The sequence below is a fragment of the Scomber scombrus genome, chromosome 18 (assembly GCF_963691925.1).
Source record: "Scomber scombrus chromosome 18, fScoSco1.1, whole genome shotgun sequence".
Taxonomy (NCBI): domain Eukaryota; kingdom Metazoa; phylum Chordata; class Actinopteri; order Scombriformes; family Scombridae; genus Scomber; species Scomber scombrus.
The window spans coordinates 26,548,693-26,571,064 of record NC_084987.1 but is presented as its reverse complement, the minus strand read 5'-3'; the positions used below and the strand labels follow the sequence as shown (position 1 = coordinate 26,571,064).

Genomic DNA, 22,372 nt, shown 5'->3' with positions numbered 1-22,372 from the left:
GTTTTGTCATTGGATTTGATATGTTTATCAGAATGAGGACATTAACCAGTGGGCCTCATACAAAAGATGATTCTTTTTTTACTGTGAGCTTTTCTGTTGATGTCGCTGTGTTTCCAGTGTTTATTTCAGTTGACTTCTCTCTCTCTTTACAGCTGTTGCAGGGAGGTTCTGAGACCAGTCGCAATGCAACAGAACCTACCACAGCAAAAGAGCAAACAGGTATTCTTAACATGGATACATTCATAAGATTGGATGACACACCATCCACCACCATGCATTAAAAATACACATTGTACATAGCCTCAAATGGTTCTTTAAAGTTCAGGTTGTGTGAAAGTATGCATTATGTTCCTGTGGATCTGGAGGAGGAGCAGGCTGTCTACTAGTCAGACGACCAGTAATTCAATTCCTGGTCAAGTGTCCTTTGGCAAGATACTGATGCTGCATTTAATTTACCTCGGAAGTCGAAACTCAGAGCTGGGAGTGACGTCACACCCTAGTTTGTGTCGTTCCAGTTTACAAGTCAGAAAGCCAGTTGTAGCCAGGTTAGCCACGGATAGAAAAACCAGTTGATATAAACACATTTTGCTGTATTTTGCTCGTATAAACACCACGGCAACACGTCCACAGATAGAAGTTGGACAGTGCTGTGTGTACGACTGATTTAATGAGACACAAATGAGACAAAACTGCTAATAAACAGGAAGTTACTACAACGTTCACACTGTTGATGAATGGGGAGCCATCCTGGACTGTGACGTCGGAGCTGGTGAGGTACGTCCGACTTTCTGAGTCGGTGATCTTCAGGGGACGATCCAGTTGAAATGACTGACTAAGAAACTCTGAAATTCCGACTTCTGAGTACAATTGGAACGCACCATTAACTCCAATTGCTCCTAATGGTTGTGCCAGCTCCCTGTGTGGTAGCTTGCTGCCATCAGTGTGTAAATGGCTGAATGTTGCTTGTAGTGTAAAAATACTTTAAATGGTAAGAAGACTAGAAAGGTGATATATACATGCAACCATTTACATTTGTGTGAGTGCTGTGATAAAGCAAAAGTATTTGTTTTCATAAGAGGTCCACAGTTTGCTATGTGACCTTTTCACTGTAAGAAAAATGAATGGAAGCCAATGGCTCACTGATAGGTGGAAAAAATATACCTAATACATTCATGATATGTAGTTAAAGAAATCATGAATTAAACAATGTAAAGTCATTCGTTGCCATCTGTAATATAAATGATTTATACTTGTTCATTTTCCCACCTCACATCCAGCTTCCATACACTCACACACTCACACACTCACACACTAACACACACTCTGTTAACAAACTGAATCAGAGCAGAAGGAGCCAATTTTCTGCCTGAGAAAACAGATGTTTACATTTAACCGTTCATTGAATCATGTCCAAACATGACTACTGTTCAGCTGTCCCAACCCTGTAATCCTGGTGCTGCCACACACACACACACACACACACACACACACATGGAAAGGACGGTGGTGTCATTGTTGGCTTTGTTCACAAGTATCTCTGTGATCTCTCAAGGTCTTTAACACTTGGAGACACTTGAGTGGCCTCATTAGAGAAGTCAGACACAGGACACACACTAAGCTAACACAACATTTGCATACAACCACTGAATGAAAACACAGTTATACATAAATGCAGGGAAGACCATGCACACACACACACACACACAGACACACACAAGCCCTAGCCAGAGCTCGCCACTTAATGTGATACAAATGATTAATTCATGACTGTGCTTAAGTGTTTTTCCATCACTATGATACACAGTGTGTCTGCAGTGAAATATTAGCAAATTAAAAATAACAACTGTTCCCAAACTAATGAAAACCAAAGAGAATATAAATCAAAGTGGACTTAAAGAGGCACTCCACCAATTTTAAATGTCACAGTTAATTTATTAGTCACAGGCAGGACCGTTCAGCCTGTATAAAGCTGCAGGTCCCAAGTCTGTGTGCAGTTAAAAATGGTCTGAACTATGAAGTGCAGGAAAAATGACATGTATTGCTACTTTTTTTCACTGTGGCTGCCTGTTAATTGGTGGAGCTTCATACTGCTGCCAGTGTCTCTAATTAATAACTAACTTAACTAGCTTATTTGTTATCCTCTGGTCTATTGAATCACAGGTTTGGGTGGGTTTTTCAAGGGTTTGTTTCAAATGGGGGAGAACATTTTTGTCTCTTTTAAAACATCATTCAGGTGTTCATATGAACAGTAAAGAGGTTTTCTTCTCTGTAATCATTCCTCCTGTTCATACTGACTATTAAAAGATCTCCTTCAAATGTGCTTTCAATGGAAGTGATGGAGGACTAAATCCACAGTGTGTCCACACAGTCATTTCAAAGTAGATGATCAGCTTATATGAGTCTTCATCAGTGTGAGTTAGTCATATCAAGTGATATCTGACACATTTACAGTCTTTTTAGTATCAAATTCCCTCTTAGTGTTTCCCTGTTGAGCTGTGGTGGAAGTATAGTAACAAAAAGACTTTGGTACTAAAAACACTATAACGTTGAAACATAGAAGATGAAGATTTGACTCATTTGGACGCTGAAGCTTTATATTAGCTTCACATCATCTTTTAAATACATTTTTACACAGAAGGAGGACTGTGGATTTAGTCCTCCATCACTTCCATTGTAAGAGCATTATGAAGAGATCTTCTAATGGTCAGTATGAACAGGAGGAATGATTACAGCAAGAAAAACAGCTTTCAGTGTTTCCTGACTGTTGTTCTAACAAAGACTTAAAAAAATGGTGAACCTGTCCTTTAGATCTGCGCTTGGAGATGACAGATTTATAACAGAAGTCCTACATTAAAAACTAGTGGTGTGGATCCAGTGCTTTTGGGGCTTGTCTTAAAAGTCAGGAAATCTGTATCTTGCAAATCTCCCAACGTTATGGAAATAAATGACCAGAGTATCTCTTTTTTATCATTAATGAACATAGTGGAGCATTTAGCAGCTAGAAAGCTTGTTAGGGTTAGAGTTAGGGGTTAGGGGTTAGGGGTTTAATCTCTGGACCAAACCAGAGATTAAAGAAGAGTGAATATTGTACTCTGAATCCTCCTTCATGCCAGATGAGAGAAGCTGTCCATGACCTGAGAAGCACTTGACTGCTGTAAGATCACACAGAGAGCCCTTTCCACCTGGATCTCTGTGTTATCCCTCAGGCACAGACTGAAGTCATTGTTTTGATCTCCTCATGTGACCATAAGCATCATTGCTTTGTGTGTACTCAACTCTGCATGTTTTTGATCAGATGACATATCATAAACCCACCGTCACTACGCCAGGTTTTACTTACGTGACCTTACAAACACTAATCACACACACATGTACACAAACAGCAGGCAGGCCGTCACGCTCCACAGTGTTCCCATTAGAAAGAATCCTGCTGAATGATTCATGAAGGGCCACACAGGCTGCTCCCTCACTGTGTGTCTCAGGTATCAGTGACCACAGATTTACTGCTTTCCTGGCACCTGGACAAGATTAATGGGAGGAAAGTGAAAGCATATATTCAAATGTGAGTCTTATTTAATCAAAGCAATGTAATTGTCCACCTTTGTCACACAAAAGTGCACCGTCCCCACCATACACAGTGTTGACGGTGCACTGCTTCCCCCTCCTGAAACGCCGGATGGTGGTCCAGAACCTCTTCGAAGCCGTCCAGAAGTCGTTCTCCATGGCCTCACCGAACTCCTCCCATGTCCGGGTTTTTGCCTCAGCGACCGCCGCAGCCGCCCCCCGCTTGGCCTGTCGGTACCTGCCTGCTGCCTCCGGAGTCCCACAGGCCAAAAAGGCCCTATAGGACTCCTTCTTCAGCTTGACAGCATCCCTCACCGCCGGTGTCCACCAGCGGGTTCGGGGAGTTGAAGCTCTCTCTGACAGGAGACTCTGCCCGACGTTCACAGCAGACCCTCACAATGCGTTTGGGTCTGCCAGGTCTGACCGGCACCCCCCCCACACCATCAGACCAACTCACCACCAGGTGGTGATCAGTTGACAGCCCCTCTCTTTGCCCGAGTATCCAAGACATGCGACCGCAAGTCCGACGACACGACTACAAAGTGTGTTTATTTATATGAATGTCATACATGTACATAGTATACTATATGTACACTCTTTGGTCATTTCATGTATTTACATATATACATATATTACATATATGTTCACATATATGTTATGTATTTGCTTGACTATTTCTGTGGATATCATTATGGATGATGGAGGAAATGATCCAATTCCATCGTGTCAGTATACTGTTGGTTTATGATGAAGTCTGTGAAAGCCTTAGGACTCCTGGCTTTTGGGTTGAGTGTGTGTGTGTGAAGTGTGTGTGTGTGTGTGCAAAAATTGTTAGAATATAATTTGTTATTTCAAATCTTTAGAATAATATGATAATTTATTAAAGGTTGTATTTGTGTTCAGCTGATGAAAGTAAGTCCAATATTCACTCTGCTTTTAGTTGTTTTCAGCAGCTCCTGAGCACAATATCTGCTTCTTCAGCTACTTAAGCTCCGTTATGTTCATCAGCTGGTGATAAGTGCAGCTTTAACATGATTTTGTAAGTATATGTCATGTTTTCCATGTGTTATTTCCAGCTGGAGGACAGTGTCCACACTGTAATGGTGACCTGAAGACACCTGTCCATCACAGCAGCAAGATCCCCAACAGATACTCAGTAGGTACCATCACCCTGATGAGTTTGGTTTGTCTTCCTCTTTCCTTCTCCTCTCCATGACTGACATACTTGACTGCTCAATCATAGCTCTCGCTGGAACTAGCAGAGTAAATAACTTTTACTGTAAATGAAACAATAAATCCTGTTTATCTTTCAGTCTTTACAGTACACACAGCAGTGGTGAGGAAGAGGAGGAAGCCTGTCTATCATGACCTCAGTGGATTACATATTAAAAGCTCAACAGCATCGTCATCATGGCTGCATCAGTTAATGGGAACCAATGTGTAACCCTCCTGTCATCATGTCTGTATTCTATTTCAATCTGTGATTAATCTGTTCTGATCATGTTTAAATGAAGAGGAGACAGTGATCAGTGTGTCATGGAGCGATGGAATAAAGAAATATAACAGACGATTAAAAATATTATTCTTTTCATTTGTTATTTCTTTTTAAAGCAACCAACTAACAACGAAGGACTAAATGATTCATCTACAGTCTGTGTGTTTACATTCAGTCACTCACAAACTGATGGACCAACAGTTGAAGTAGTACGTTTAATACAAAACACAACGACGCCCCCTACTGACTGTTACACCTTTAAACTACTGTATTCATTATATCTCAGTTTAGGCACTGATGTTGCTCTAGTTTGTATCAATACACTGTAAATAGGATGATAGTATACAGAACAGCATACATGAAAAATTCACTTCATAATGTGTCTACAATGTACGTGATGGACAGGTTTAGGGAGTAATGGAATACATGTAACAGTGTTATGTTATTAGTGCTGGTCTTTGACAATTAGATGGTTTTGTATTTGTATAGAAAGTGGCCAATTTTGCTCTGAATATCTGCCCTATGTCTTTATTATTACATATTTGGTACTGCAATAATCCTAAAGTAATGGAAAGTAATCACGTTACATGACTTTAATATTATGGTACTTGGATTACGTTACTGACTACATTTTTACTACTACTACTACTACTAATAACTGTATCAGAATACAATTTTAAAGTAACCCTCCCAAACCTGGTGATGGAAGACTAAATCCACAGTCCTCCTTCTGTGTAAACATGTATTTAAAAGTTGATGTGAAGCTAATATGAAGCTTCAGCGTCCAAATGAGTCAAATCTTCATCTTCTATGTTTCAACGTTACAGTGTTTTTAGTACCAAAGTCTTTTTGTTACTATACTTCCACCACAGCTCAACAGGGAAACACTAAGAGGGAATTTGATGGTAAAAAGACTGTAAATGTGTCAGATATCACTTGATATGACTAACTCACACTGATGAAGACTCATATAAGCTTCACATCTACTTTGAAATGCATTTTTCTCAAAAGGAGGATGCATATGGAGGGGATCTACTCATCAGAATAATGAAAGAAAAAAAATGGTCAGTGTGAACAGGAGGAATGAATACAGCAAGAATAACGTGTATCAGTCACCTGACTGTTGTGGGAGAGGCTTGAAAAATTGTGAACCTGTCCTTTAAGTGGAGGAATGACGTGCAGTATGCATCCAAAATTACACACATACATGAGAGACCAGCTGGCTGCAGGGATTTACTCCCACTTGGACGGATGCATGGCTTTATTATTATTATCAGTTTATTATTGTGCATTTCATTATTAGTTGATTTTTAGTGTTTTGGATTGATTTTTTTCAGTGAACCGAAGATGAATTACAGCTCTGAGCTCTTTCAGCAGATACAGTTCAACAACAGTTCGGCTTGCTCAAAGTGTCACATGACCGCTCACATGCTCACACAGCTTCAGGATCATGTTAGTCCTGACAGATCTGTGACGCCTCACTTCAGTGAGACTCCAGACAGGCTAGTTTCCAACTTTAAAGTGTCAGTCCACCGATTTTACAGTCTGAGAAAATAATCCTGATGATGTCATCTGGGCCTTGAGCCCAATTTATACAGAAAATCTGCATTTCTGCGGCATCACAAAAGAAAGTATTCAGTTGCATTATGGGATATGTAGTATTTTTTTATAAGCTTCACTCATACTAAAACCTTATAGACAGCAGAATATCTGATGTACAGATTATGGTCAGAAAAAATATTTTGTATTTCTTAGTTTCAATCTGCATTAAGACCAAAAATCTATTAGTTTTCAACTCACCACAGTTTCCTTTTAATTAACTGGACCTTTAAGACATGGTTGAGATGCCCATCAACAGTTAAAGTGCACCTCCAACAAGATTTGTCTCTATTAAACTGAAATTAAATTTTTTTTAAACTGCGTCTTTTTTATGGTTAAGACATTTCTAAAACATTTAACATGCTGTAAAAAACAAGGTGGAGGTTTTCTGGCACAACTTCACCTCCTTCCAGAGTGCATGAAGGAAGAAAAAAGTCTGGGAAAAGTCAAAGCTCCAGCAATACTTGTAGTGTAGAAGAACTTTATTATTTGACCATGTTTCAGCTTGCTGCCTTCATCGGGGTCATCATGAAGTGTTGCTGGAGCTTTGAGTTTCTTAACCTAACCGTAACCCATACAACATAAACATGTGTGTCATGATAGTATTTATTTGTATCATTCTGTTCAGTCTGAAACTTAAAGATCGCCTTCAGACATGTCAGCAGATATAACTTCTACTTCAGATAATGTTTCCTCCTATGCCACATACTGTCAAACAAAGGCAAAACATTTAAATTCCATCTTCTTCTGCCTCACTGAAAAATCCAGTAGTAAATGAAAAAATATGAAAAAACTGTTCATTTCAAAAGTTGAACTGTAAAGTCCACTCTCAGTGTTCTATACGTACAGATAACAAAATATCTCTTTGGGATACTGAGCGTACCTGCTAGATGTAATGGTGGAAGTCAGACATCAACAGAGGACTGCTATGATATTATCGATGAAAAGAATCACCTTCTCAATTAGAGTTTTAAATTCTGTGTTAAAACAGCCCATGATCTATTCTTCATGTTCTATAATCACACTGGAACATGTTGGAAAGATGGATCACTCTCTAAAGATCTGACTAATGTGTGTAAACTGTTGTTTTAATCATATTAAGTGACCCCAAATAAAGAAATAATAATACAATTAAAAAAAAAAGAAAGACAAAATGCAGCACTGAGTAAAATTAGATGCATTTGAATGTATTGAACAGTATTTTTTACACAGTGGTCAAAATCTACACCAACACAAAATATCAGAACATGGTCAAATGACTGCCTGGACTTTTTGTAACATCATGTGATCTTAAATCAGAGTATAATCAGGTCCTCACTGATACAGGTAGCATCACTGCACCAGCGTTAAGACTGTCAGTGTATCTTCACTGTTTACAACAAGGTGCTGGCTCCTTCTCAACATCTACTGGACAGTGTCCAACGTGATCTGTTGGACAACCATCAAGGTGGAGAGGATGAGAGTGATATCTACACTTTCTTCCTTCAGACACAGGAAGGTGGAAGTGACTGCCTCCTTATCCATCCATCCATTAATCCAGGAGGAACATTAATAGAAACCTTCATAGGTATCACCAGGTTTTATCCAACATTTTGGCAACACAGTTCATGAAAAAGAAAACAAAAAAACACATTACACCTCCAACTATTCCACTTCATAAACAGTGTCTCTGTTCATCTGTTCCTCCATCCATCCATCCATCCATCAGGGAGGTGGAGGTAGCACACTGTGTGGTATGGTGCTGTTTGCTCCACAGTCGATGTACTCGTATGTGTCCAGAGAGAGCTGCTCATAGTGGGCCAGGTAGTAAACTGTCATGGACATCCTGCAGGACAACACACACACACACACACACACACACACACACACACACACACACACACACACACACACACACACACACACACACACACACACACACACACACACACACACACACACACACACACACACACACACACACACACACACAAGTTAGTAAAGTAGTAGAAAGCTGAGATCCACCTACTGGCAGCTACTGGGAGCTACTGGGAGCTGTGGTGTTGTACAGACTAGTTGTGATGTCATAAATCCTGCTCATAGGCTCGCTGCTTAAACTCAGATTTGAAATGAGCACAGATAATCTTTCCTTCTTTAGATGATGGATGTGAAAAACAAACTCTGCACTTTTATCATTCTGCATTGGATTAGAGAAGCACAGAGCACTCTGGGAGTCTTTTTGTTTAGTTTGTTTGAGTGTAACACACTTGAACTGAGTGTAGAGAGAGCACACACACACACACACACACTGATGTAAGTACAACTCATTACACAAGAGAAAACAAACAGAAGACAGGAAGACAATGATGGCTGTGAAAAACAAACTCTCTCTCTCTCTTTACATGAATCACAGAAGCAGTGAAGTTTCAAGTTGGTGAAAGCTACAATGCTATTTAAACTGTTCTTGAATCCTGAATGCAGCCACTCAGTTGATCTTTGAGAGATAATCAAATAAAGACACACAGTCACTGGGTTTGTTTCCTGTTCAGTGTGAAGTATGTGAATGAAACACAGTCATGTGAGTACTAACTGGGTCAGAAGTCAACACATCGTCCCTCTGCACTGATAACACTCACTGTCCTATTCTCCTATTCTCCTTTTCTCCTTTCCCACATTATTCCACAAAAACTCTCCATTCACAACTGTGACATCACTGTACCTGATCAATAATATCTCTGCCCGCGTTCCTCACTGATTTGTGATCTTTTAGTATTTTTTGACGATGTATCATCTCTGGATATGAGAGCTGAAGTGTTGGGCGTCACCTCAACAGTGTTCAGACTGGACTTTATTCAGATATGAATTAGTGAGCGGACTTGTCTGTTCTGTCTGTGCTCAGTCTGATTATTAAACAGGATGTGATGTAGACAGTCAGTAGCTGTGTGGGATAACCTGGATGTTATGTATAATGCAGCCATCCCTGCAGATGGTGCAATTCTTTCATTATTTTTACTCAGCTGGGTTGCACAAGATATCCTAAAAATATGATTATTTCAACTTCAGGGAATTCAAATTGTGAAAGCACCCAGCTGTAGTGGAACATGATGATACTTACTGTAGGTGAAGGTACAGAATGTGGACAGGCAATGACTCCTTCTTACAGTAATCACTGCAGAGAGAAGAGGAAAAGAGACGGAAAGTTAGAAAGCTCAGTATTACCACAACAATGATGATGACTGATACACGTTTTACACTGAATGAGCAGATGTTGAACACACACATACACAGATGTTGAACACACACATACACAGATGTTGAACACACACATACACAGATGTTGAACACACACATACATAGATGTTGAACACACACATACACAGATGTTGAACACACACATACATAGATGTTGAACACACACATACATAGATGTTGAACACACACATACACAGATGTTGAACACACACATATGCACAGATGTTGAACACACACATACATAGATGTTGAACACACACATACATAGATGTTGAACACACACATACACAGATGTTGAACACACACATACATAGATGTTGAACACACACATACACAGATGTTGAACACACACATACATAGATGTTGAACACACACATACACAGATGTTGAACACACACATATACACAGATGTTGAACACACATATACACAGATGTTGAACACACACATACATAGATGTTGAACACACACGTACACAGATGTTGAACACACACGTACACAGACGTTGAACACACACGTACACAGACGTTGAACACACACGTGTACACACACACACACACACACACACACACACACACACACACACACACACACACACACACACACACACACACACACATACACACACACACACACACACACACACACACACACACACACACACACACACACTGTGTGGTTGAATTGATCATTTTAATGTCTTGTAACTGTGCTGTGTGCTGGAATGTGCTCCTACTTCATTTCCTTGGTGGATGTCAGGATAGGAAGATGTGATTTTTTGGATGTGTGGATCTATGACCCCTGCCTTGACCCTGAGGAATGCTCATGTTAACTACATTAAGGGGTCTGGTGGTCATCAGGTTCTCTGTGTTAAGATAAGGTAAAGGTCGGAGGTCTTGGAAAGGGCAATGTATTTCATTGTAACTACTTGCCATTGGTTGTAGTATAGTATAGTGAAGTATACTTGGCTTATACTGATAAGTATAAAGAACAGTCTAAGACTAAGTACATTAATACTAAGACTTACACTTCTACTTTAATACTAAAGCTTCTACTTGTACTTTAGTATACTTTTGACTTCTTTCTGCCACAAAGTTCTAATACTTAGTATATCTTGATCCAAGTACAGAATAAGGTCAAGTCATTGACTCGTGCTTACATTTCATTTAGCAGAATAAAAATGTTTTTCACTACACACATTAGCTTTGAGGTATTACCCCTGTTATAAACTTATATGTTCAACATCATATAGTATAATAATAATGACTGTTTAGTGTATTATTTCATCTCTGTGTTTAGTGTTTTCAGATCATTTCCACATCTGCACACAAGAAATAAAAGAAAATACAAAATGAACAACAGTGGATGAGTGTTTTTTTTTTTTTTGCTTGTAGGTAAAGATAGGGGGAAAAAAGCCTGAAGGAGTAACACACAGGTTTATCACCACTGTCACTTTGATTTAACAAACATGTTTATCACCTTCAGGGGAATTAACCTGAGGTACAAACAGCAAGTGTTCCTGAGAGTGAAAAGCTTTGGTTATCGCAACATTTTTAGTTCTGCAATGAAACGTTTTTTTGTTACTGATTATCTGCTGATTTTATTTTATTTGGATTCATTAAGTAATTGTTATGTCTATAAAATGGCTGGAAAAGTGAAAAATGTCCATCACAGTTTCCCCAAAATAACATTATATCATACTATTAACATATAGTGTGTAGTATTATTTGATGTTGATTGTTTGTCACTGCTCCTCTCTCTCCTCTCTCTCCCCTTCACCCCCGACCAGTGGAGGCAGATGGTCTGCCCCCCTACAGCCTGGTTCTGAGGTTTCATCCTGTTAAAGGGAGTTTTTCCTTGCTGCTGTCACCAAGTGCTGCTCATGTAGGAATGTTGGGTCTCTTTAAATTAAATTAAAGAGTACAGTCTAGAACTGCTCTATGTGTAAAGTGCCTTAAGATGACTTGTTGTGATTTGGTGCTATATAAATAAAGATTGATTGACTGTAATTATGTCCTTTTCACAACAGTCAGATTGATTTGTTTTGATTAACAATCATCTAACTTATCAAATCCACCTGTATTTTGTTCTGCTTTGACAAGTCAAATGTCTGCTGTTATTGACCTGCAGATAGAACCAGGCTTAGGTTTGAAAAAAAGAAAAATCAACTCATTTCTTGTCCCCTGTTTTATACTGTATCATATATTAGTATATATTAGGAAGACTTCCTGTTTTCTGATGCTGTTAATATGAGCTCAACACATCCTTTAACAGTTTTCTTGATCAATTCAGTGCAATGTATATGTCCACATCAGTGCAAAGTCAAACTTTCACCACTCTGCTGCTCTCACTTTCCTCTCTAACACAAACACTGAGTTACTGTCACATGTTTCACATTAAAACCTTTACAGTGGCTCAAAGTTGTTGTTTTTAAATGTGAACATTTGAGAGGTTTTTTTTTTAACGGTAGCTTCAAACGTGGAAAGAATCAGCTTTTGGAGATAATTAGTGAATGAGAACAGTATTTGTATGAAAAAGAACCAGTGAGTTAAAACACAAATATAATATAAAAGTGTTACTGCCTGAGAGAATGTTAGTGTCTGTATGTAAAGTGATGCAGGCAGCTCACCTCAGCTCAGAATCTGTCACCTTGACGGGAATCACAAAGGAGTACTGCAGGGACAGAGAGAAGCAGAGGGAAGTTACAGCTGTTATTATATAATAACCGCCTCAAGTTTCAGTTCACATCCATTACTGTCCAGACTCAGATAGAATATTAGTGAAAACTTTGAAGGAATGTAATAAATCACCACAGTTTCAAAGTGGGCCCCCAAGAGTAGTGTCACAATTAGTGTCCGACCAGATGTGAAATATAGTAAGAGTTATGTTGTTGAAAAATGGCCAGAAAAATGTTTTTGCAGAAAATTATGATGTCAAAGTGAAGTTGACCTTTGACCTTTAGCATCCTATTAGACATTTGTGTCAAACTTTGTCATAATTAGCCTATGAATTCAAGAGTTATGTCCCTTTAATGTGTTTTCAGTTCATCCTTGACTCCAACTGGACGTTTGTGCCAAATTTAAAGAAATTCCCTCAAGGCGTTCCTGAGATATCCTGCATCTGGCTTCAGCATATAGACACTCTGCTTGGAATAATAATAATATGTGTCTAATGTGTTCATTTAAAAAAAAAAAAAAAAGAAGGTACAATTACATCATTAAAAACCTTAACATTTCATCTATTTCTTCACCCTCATTGAAAAATCCTATTTCAAAAATTGAATTACAGAACAAAGGATGTCTCCTCTCACTGTAAAGTCTATTCTTAGTTTTTGTACACTGGAAGCTTCAAGTTACCTCATCACAGACGTGCAAGTAGCATACTGCACCATGATTGGCTCTAGACTAGTTGTGATGTCACACTGAGAACGATAGCGTCCTGTAAACAGCTGTGTCCAGTACGAGCTGCGTGCTCCAGCTGTGTCTGCAGCTAACTGTTGATGAGCTGTTACTGCTGTAGTATGTTGTAGAAATAAAAAGAAAAGCAGCAGAGTTCAGAGGTGTGTGCTGATTCAGTGTGTTGATCAGAAGTATTTCACACACTAGTTGCTGTTGATGTTTCAGTATTAACATGTTGAAGCGCTGTGTGTAAAAGTGCACCGCTGCAGCAGTGACACACAGTATGAACACAGATCTGCTAACTTTGTTGTTTTTTATATTATAATAGAGAACAAAGTTCCAGCATCTTAGTAATAATAAAGATCTATGTAAATAAATCTCTGTCATCCTGCTGCATTAACGACGCGTCAGTCTGCAGTGAGAGAGGAGCAAAGCCACATTCAAATAAATAAATAAGGTTTTGATTGACAGTCAGAGTTTTTATCGTTCATCAAATCGTTCTAAAGCGATTCCAACGATATCGATAATTTTAAAAACATGATTCTACATGTGTCAGTGTTGTATTCTAAACATCTACAGTTTCAGTGCTGTTCCATGTACACACATACGGCCTGATTTACCAAGATCCCAAATCAAGGGCACTAAATTGAGTGTGCAGTACAACATATTGCACGTTTAGTTTGCGTACATTTGGTGGGTGATCTACTAAGAATAACTGCACAAATGATAACAGGCAACCTGATAATGTAATCATTTCCCAATAATGTAATAACTCCCAATAACTCAATAAAAAAACCCTAACCCATAACATTATGGGGATATTATTACATTATCAGGTTAAACATGCCTCCGTCTCCTCCTCTCCACAGTTAGCGTCACCAACATTACCTTCAGGTTTGGTAAATCACAATGCGCGTGCTAAATAACATATTTGCATTTTCTCAGTAATTAAGGATGCACTAATGTATGTGCCAAATATCGGTATCAGCCTGTATTCCCTGAATTTCCCAATCGGTGCACCTCTAGCAGTAATAATGTTAATAAGTAAGCTATCCTGTGCAGCTGTCCTTCATCACTACATGATACTCTGTGTTCCTGTTTGGGCGGGACGTCTCACCATTTTGATTGACAGAGGTTTGACGTATGTGACGTTCTTGATGGAGACGGATCCCACCACTGTGTCAAAGTTGAGGGCCTGCACGCTCAGGTTGTAGGCCTGCATCCCTCCAAAGTTGTTGTTGGTGATGTTCAAGACATTCTAGAAGAAATCACAGTTAGGATTATTAAAAGTTACATTTCTTTCTTCATTCATCACTCTATACTCCCCCCCTCCACCCACCGTGATGTTTATTAAGATGCCGTCTTCAGTGAAGTAAACGAAGGATGACTGGACCGCCACGGGAGACAGAAGGATGGAGCGGGGGAACAGGAAGAACAACACCAGGGAGCTGACCAATAGGCACACGGCGACAGACACAGCGACGTACGACTTCCTGTGAGAGGAGAGGAAGAAACGATGAATGACATGTCATCAGCTCGTCATATGAGTTCTATGTGATTGCTGTTATTCTTACGTGTGTCTGGGTTTCAGCCTCTGATCAGTGCAGGGGATCACAGCCACCAGCTTACTCTCCTCACCTGTAACACATGGAACATGGGAGCTGATGTGATCTCCTGAGCAGTTAAATCCTCCTATATTTAACACTAAATCCCAAAAATAATCAATAAACTTATCAATAATGCAAATAATCATACTTGAAGCTCAAGAATGGATGATGTCATTTCTCATTCCAACCACTGTGACTTCATTGTGATGTGTTAAGTGTGTGTATATGTGTGTGTGTGTGTTACCTCTGGGTATACGTCCAGTCCCCTGGCAGGTGGGACAGTGCACCGTCTCTCCTGAACTGTGTCTCCTGCCGGAGCTCCGCCTCTTGGTGTCATCCTTCTCTACGATAGGCCGACCGTCCTCCGCCTGGCCACTCCCACTGTCAATGCCACCGACACACCTGCTGGGAGCAGTGCCCATAGCTGACAGAACAACACAGGAGCCAATCAGCTGCCAATTTCCACTCCTTTATTTCAAATTTGACGATTTTTTATTAAATGTACAATTTTTTCTCTTGAAATATTACAGCTTTTATATATAAGAAATATAACAACCTTTCAATTAAGGCTCCTTTTGTTTGTAAAATCGTGACTTTATTTTAATAGCATTATGATTTTTGAAATATTACAGCTTTATCTACAAATGTACTTAATTATAATAATAAAATATATTTTCTTCTTAGAGTTACAACAACTTTTTGTTTTATTTGGAATATATATACCTTTCAATTAAGGCACATTTTTTAGTAAAATTATGACTTTATTGTAATTATGTTATCTTTCCTATAAAATAAAATAACGGTTTTTGTTTTTTTTGTTAATTTAAGAATGTATTTAATAGCATCATGATTGTTATAAAATCTTACAACTGTTTTGTAAAATTACAATTTTTGTATTTTCAATATGATGGTTTTCTTTTCTTTTTTATTCTCAATATTTTAGACACACACATGCACATACACACACACACACACACACACACACACACACACACACACACACACACACACACACACACACACACACACCCACACACACAGGGTGTGGTGACTTACTGAAAGAAAGAGGAAGGAGGACACTAGTTTCTAAATATGAACCGTCTCCATTGTAACAGTGACTGTGTGTGGCTGTAGTGAATGTTGCAGGTGCACACTGGCTTCACACACTGATAGGCTGCAGATGAGGAAAGTACACAGACCAACATAGACAGTTTCAGTTTCCCAGCAGCACCTTCACAGTGTCAAACAGTGAGGAAAAGAGAAGTAGGATAAACATGATGAGTGATGATTAGTGTTTGTACCACTGTGTAATGCTGTCACATGTTAATAAGGGATGCAATAGATGTTTAACTGATGACATCATGGATTGATGATTCAACTCTTCCAGATAAGAAGAAATCAGTAACCACTTGTTACTTTAGCATTATTATTTCCATAGATGCAAAAGCAGTTCTAATAATGTGTGCTGATGAAACTATGTTGGGATTTTTGTCATTCAGAGGGACTTTTTTTTTTTTTAAATTTAAATTTGGTGTTACATTAAAGGGAAGTTGCTTAATTTAGTATTAACGGAATATAAATCCCCAAATTGCCACCAGAATAATAATAGCTTTTACAGTACTGCAATATAATTGGTGTAAAAACTGACATTTAAAAATGCTCATTTACATGTGTCCTCCAACCATCATTATAATCTATTATATAAATTACACAAATATATATGTCTTTCAATCTCTTTTGTAACCTAGTTTAAGTCCAGCTTTTATTAAACTTTATCTCTTTTATTTCATTGTACTTTTTTTCCTATTCTATTTTAACCAACTTTTTTTTCACATTTAATAATCTTTATCTCTTACTCTTTTATTTATTTATTTTCTTATTTATCTTACTTTATTTACATTTTCTAAACATTTGTATCATCTTTATTTTCTCTTGCCTGCATTGGTCTCAATGTTTTATTGAATATTCATCAGTAGGACAAAAACATGATGGCTAAATGATCCTGATATGGATGATAATGTACTTTGTGATGCTTTTAATATATTCATCATATTTCAGGAGCTTTATGAAAGTCTTGGACAAAAATGTAACCAAGTGTAACCGTGCACCTGTTTTCCTCTTGATACAGGGCTGTATGTGAATGGATTTTATTCAGCTCATTCAAGCCTCCAAAAATCTATTAGTACTGCTTTAAATACAAATAATCAACAAAATGTAAAAGAAGGATGTTTACAGTATGTCTTCAAAATCCTGATACTTGAATGTAAAAAGCCTATCACACAGATAGCTGGCTGAAATGTAACCTCACAAGACCAGGACAGAGGCTGTAGAGGATAGGGATGGGCATTTGAATACATTTTCTTGATCGATCATCGGGAAAATTAACGATCAATTATCGATCAATCGTTATTTTTTATCTTAAAAATGCCATGATACGAGTCGCTTGTAAAAGCAGCTGAGCCCGAAGCTCCGAGCCAAACCTCTTCACATATCAATCACTACAGTGCTCTTAAACTTTGAGCCTATTTTATGGCGCTTTTCCACTACACAGTTCCAGCACGACTCGCCTCGACTCGCCTCGGTACGGTTCCAGAACAGACCTTTTCCATTACAATAAAGTACCTACTCAACGTGGGCGGGGTCGTCATAGCACGGCTCGGCGAAACTGCCGTGACTTCGTTTTATACGCGACACGAAACACATAAACAATGGAGGACATTGAGGCAGTGGTGTACTTGCTGCTGTATGAGGCTTTCTGTCACACACAAAGCAAGAAAATTGAGCCGTATAGCTGTAACTATGGTAACGCTGCTGCCGGTATTTAAAAATGCCGGGTTTGATTCTTATGTGGGACGGCTCATGACTCTTCCAGAGACAACCAGGGGTGAGACGATACACTCAGCTCACGATACGAGATATTGGGTTCACGAGATCGAGACGAGACGAGATTTTAACTATGTTTTTAAGAAACTTCAATGAGGAAATACAGTTGAAACCAGAAGTTTACATACACTGTATAAAAAGACACATAACCTTTTTTTTCTCTCACTGTCTGACTTTATATCAGACGAAACTTTTCCTGTTTTAGGTCAGTTAGGATTACAAAAATGATTTATATTTGCTAAATGCCAGAATAATGAGAGGGATAATTTTTTAGACAATTATTTATTACTTTCTTCAAAGTCAGAAGTTTACATACACTAAGATTACTATGCCTTTAAACTATTTGGGAAAGCCCAGATGATGATGTGATGGGTTTGGAAGCTTCTGATAGGTTAATTGACAACATTTGAGTTAATTAGAGGCACACCTGTGGATGTATTTTAAGGCACACCTCAAACACACTGCTTCCTGTGCGTGTGACATCATGGGGAAATCAAAAGAAATCAGCCAAGATATCAGGAAGAGAATTGTGGTCTTCCACAAGTATGGTTCATCCTTGGGTACAATTTCCAGATGCCTGAAGGTGCCACGTTCATCTGTTCAAACAATTATATGGAAGTATAAACACAATGGGAATGTCCAGCCATCATACCGCTCAGGAAGGAGACGGGTTCTGTGTCCCAGAGACGAACGTGCTTTGGTGTGAAATGTGAGTATCAACCCCAGAACAAAAGCAAAAGACCTTGTGAAGATGCTGGCTGAAGCTGGTAAGAGAGTGTCATCATCCACAGTGAAACGAGTCCTGTACCGACATGGGCTGAAAGGCCACTCAGCGAGGAAGAAGCCATTACTCCAAAAGCGACATAAAAAAGCCAAATTACAGTTTGCAGATGCACACAGGGACAAAGACCTTCATTTTTGGAGACATGTCCTGTGGTCTGATGAAACTAAAATTGAACTGTTTGACCATAATGACCATCGTTACAATTGGAGGAAAAAGGGGGAAGCTTGCAAGCCTGAGAAGACCATCCCAACTGTGAAGTACGGGGGTGGCAGCATCATGTTGTGGGGGTATTTTGCTGCAGGAAGGACTGGTGCACTTCACAAAATAGATGGCATCATGAGGAAAGAACATTATGTAGAAATATTGAAGCAACATCTCAAAACATCAGCCAGGAAGTTAAAGCTTGGGTGCAAATGGGTCTTCCAAATGGACAATGACCCTAAGCATACCGCCAAATTAGTTACAAAGTGGCTTAAGTGGCCCTTAATTATAGCTTTGCGAGACAAAATACACATGATCCAATGTCCCCCCCCCCTAGCGACAACTCTACTGACCAATCAGTGGCCAGCAGTCTGGTGACGTCACATTTAGTATCGGCTCAGCTCGCTTGGAACCTCACCAGAGCAGGTACTAAAAAAGTATCAGGTAACAGGTACGTTCCCTAGTGGAAACGCAAAAAAAAAACGAGGCGAGTCTTGCTGGAACTGTGTAGTGGAAAAACGCCATTAGAAAACACTTCCAAAAAAACAATCAAATCTAATAACAACTTAATCAAAAACAGAATATTACTCCAGACTGAGAGTTTTTGCCAAAATATAACGTTAAAGGACTCCAAAATGCCCCCAGCCGAGCCGAGAGAGAAAGAGGCAGAGTGAGTGACAGAGATAGTGTTACTTCACGATTATGCTTATTTAACTAGAGCCTCGTAAAACAACAAGAGAGACTCACCTAAAGGCTACAGTGGTGACTGTCCACTGCTAACAAAGTAAAGTAACTCCAGCCTACGGATTCTTGTTGATTAGCATGTTAGCATTTTAGCATGCTCAGGGATCAGTAAGGGCAGCCTGGTGACAGTCAGTCCAGCAGCTGAAACACTCTGATGGACCGAAGTAGCCGGGATGCAGAGGCATTGTGGTGCTATCCTGGGTAGCCTGGCCAAGGTGCAGGATTTACAATAAACTCCGTCATTTTTAGTTTGAAAGGGTCCCACGGCAAACTTCGCCTTGACCTCTTCATGTTTACGTTTGATATCTACGGCAGCTGGTAGGAAGCTGAGCCGTTTTTCTTTGTCAAATATCGCCCCCCGTTGGTAAGATGTCTCATTGCTGCCACATAGTGAAATTCATTGCATTGCTTCAAGGCTCACACTACGCAACACAACTTCTATTGGAAACCAGCGTCTGATCGATAAAAATTTAATGTGATCGACAACATTTTTAACGATCAATTATCGATCATGGATTAATCGTGCCCATCCCTAGTAGAGGAAATGTACTGCATCGAAAAACGGACTCATTATCTAAGGATGAATGGACAATGCTGGGGGAAAGTGAACTGCATAAAAAAGAAAAGATGGGCCGAGCACTCACTCGGTCTGAAAAAAATGGATTCAAGATTGTAAAAAAAAAAAAAGTTTCATAATTTGCATTACAAAATAATTGCACTAGTAAATTATTGTAAGCATGTTGAAATGTTTATATGTATTTTGTTATTACGGTTGTTTTGTTGTGGATTTTGTATTAAGAAACTACGCTTAAGTATTAATAAATATAGAAAAGTGAGACTCAAAGTGAAAGACAGTAGAGCTGCAATAATAAGTCGATTAATCAATTCGTTGTAAACGATTAAATTAATCACCAACTACTTTGATAATTGATGAAGAAAAAAAAAGTCAAAATTGTCTGATTCCAGCTAAGTTAAGTTAACTGGACAAGAGAAGATATTTATGGACCTTATCTTGGACTTTGGGAAACAAGGATCAACAATTTTCAAATCAACACATTTCTGACATTTTATAATTCAAACAATTCATTTATTAATCAATTGACAATGAAAACAATTGTTAGTTGCAGCCCTTAAAAGACAGATATATAAATAAATATAATGACAAAAAGTAAAAAACTATAAGCCTCAAAGTCCAGATGAAACTATTTTGACGGTATTGAACTTCCATACAGTGACATATTTCTGAGTGAAAGAGATAGGACATCATGTTGGGAGGAATTTGGATTGCAAATGAGAATTATATTTTCTATTGTTACAATAGGTAAACAATGTAATCGGATATGGGATCTAAAATAATTAAAAGGGCATTTATCTTCACATCTTGACTTTTCATTTAGAGTTAGCTTCTGTGTATGATACTGAACCTCTTCAACTGTGTCAGATGACTAAATTTAACTCGCATAAAAGGAGGAGATATGTTGATAGGAGTTGTCACTGAGAAGGGATCTGTGGAATGTTTAATGGACTTCAGATAAGCAGCATGTCCACATGAATATATGAGTGTTGGACTCTGCCTGTTACTGGAGACTGAAGATGGCTGAAAAACATGGCTGCACTGGATTTTAAAGGGGATTTACACCTTCTTTAACAATTCCTGTTTCCATACTTAAATATAGCTAATGCAAGTTTGTGTTCCACTGCATAGACACAACACAAACACACACACCCACACACACACACATGGTGGAGTAAGAACTACGCACTTACTGTGTTGTCAGTGAGTATGTCAGGGTCTATGTGTGAGGGTCGGACATGTTATCAATCACATAGATATCACACATCTAATGTCAAACACATGAAACTTTAACCCAGAAAGCAACATTTACACTTTTTGTAGTGGAACAACCTGCACCACAACAACACTGTGTAGTAAGTGAAAGAAAAACTATAAGAAATGTCTCTCTGAATACTATCACGTCACTGTACACAGGGTTATATGTTTGTTTTTTAATGTTAAAGCTAATTTCTCGGTAAACGAAACATATCGTAACGCGCTTTTAAAACGACGTCGTACTTTTATTTCCTGTGTTCCCGCCTCTTGCAAATGTCTCAGATATTAGAGAGTGGCAGTTGACTGCTGACAGTTTACCTGTTTGAAGAGCGTTTAGATTAAGACGTTAGCATTGTCTTCATTTTTAGTCCTGCCGGGAGTCAACACAGTCCTGTTCGGTCCCGTGAGGGTGAGACGCTATTCTGAATCCGACAGCGTCACATCACCCTGAATGCAACACTCAACCACTTCCTGTCACGCATTTCAAAGTAAAGCTCTAATGGACGTCAGAGCAGACTCCATCACACAGTCGATTCCATTAAGTACACATCAGAATTGTATTGATGAAAAAAGTATTATCTCCTGTTTTGTTTATCAAGATATCAATATTTGTAGCATTATAAACCTTTTTATTTTTTTAGGAAAATGTCATATCCATAAAAAACATTAAACAACTCCAATTTAAATGATTTTTAATTGATACGTATACGTATAACGTGACACTTCTCATGTTTAATGTGAAAGTCAGTTAGTCTCAGGCAGAGGACTCTCTGTGATGTATTACTACACTTTCTCCATATAGCACGGCGTCATGAAACGGTCTGCTGCTGATGTGTGGAGAGAGTCACACATCATGTCCTCTATCTGATGGGATCATTTTCCTCAAGGGTGTTAGAAGTGTGGATCTATCTCTGGTTAAAACATGCTGCGGTCATTTCATCCTACCACGAAGGCTAAGGAGAGAGATCTGTCTGTGTGCACACTAAAGTCACATCACAACCTGTGTGCTCCTTAATATGTGTGTTAGTGTTTGTGGA

At 38.8% G+C, this 22,372-nt stretch overlaps 1 protein-coding gene across 2 annotated transcripts; it reads right to left on the bottom strand.

The window, feature by feature from the left end:
- Positions 1 to 7,824: 7,824 nt before the first annotated feature.
- Positions 7,825 to 21,777, bottom strand: LOC133998893 (transmembrane protein 106B-like). 2 transcript variants are annotated; one of them, XM_062437915.1, is made up of 9 exons: positions 21,654 to 21,771; positions 15,949 to 16,066; positions 15,137 to 15,316; positions 14,860 to 14,923; positions 14,625 to 14,778; positions 14,403 to 14,543; positions 12,517 to 12,560; positions 9,753 to 9,806; positions 7,825 to 8,483 (listed from the first exon to the last, which is right to left on the bottom strand). In XM_062437915.1, the coding sequence occupies exons 3-9, from the start codon at positions 15,312 to 15,314 to the stop codon at positions 8,363 to 8,365; spliced, it is 756 nt and encodes a 251-aa protein (XP_062293899.1). In that variant the 5' UTR covers positions 15,315 to 15,316; positions 15,949 to 16,066; positions 21,654 to 21,771; the 3' UTR covers positions 7,825 to 8,362. The 2 variants fall into 2 exon arrangements, with proteins under 2 accessions (XP_062293899.1, XP_062293901.1); XM_062437917.1 differs by lacking the exon at positions 15,949 to 16,066 and having other exon boundaries at positions 21,654 to 21,777.
- Positions 21,778 to 22,372: the final 595 nt, after the last annotated feature.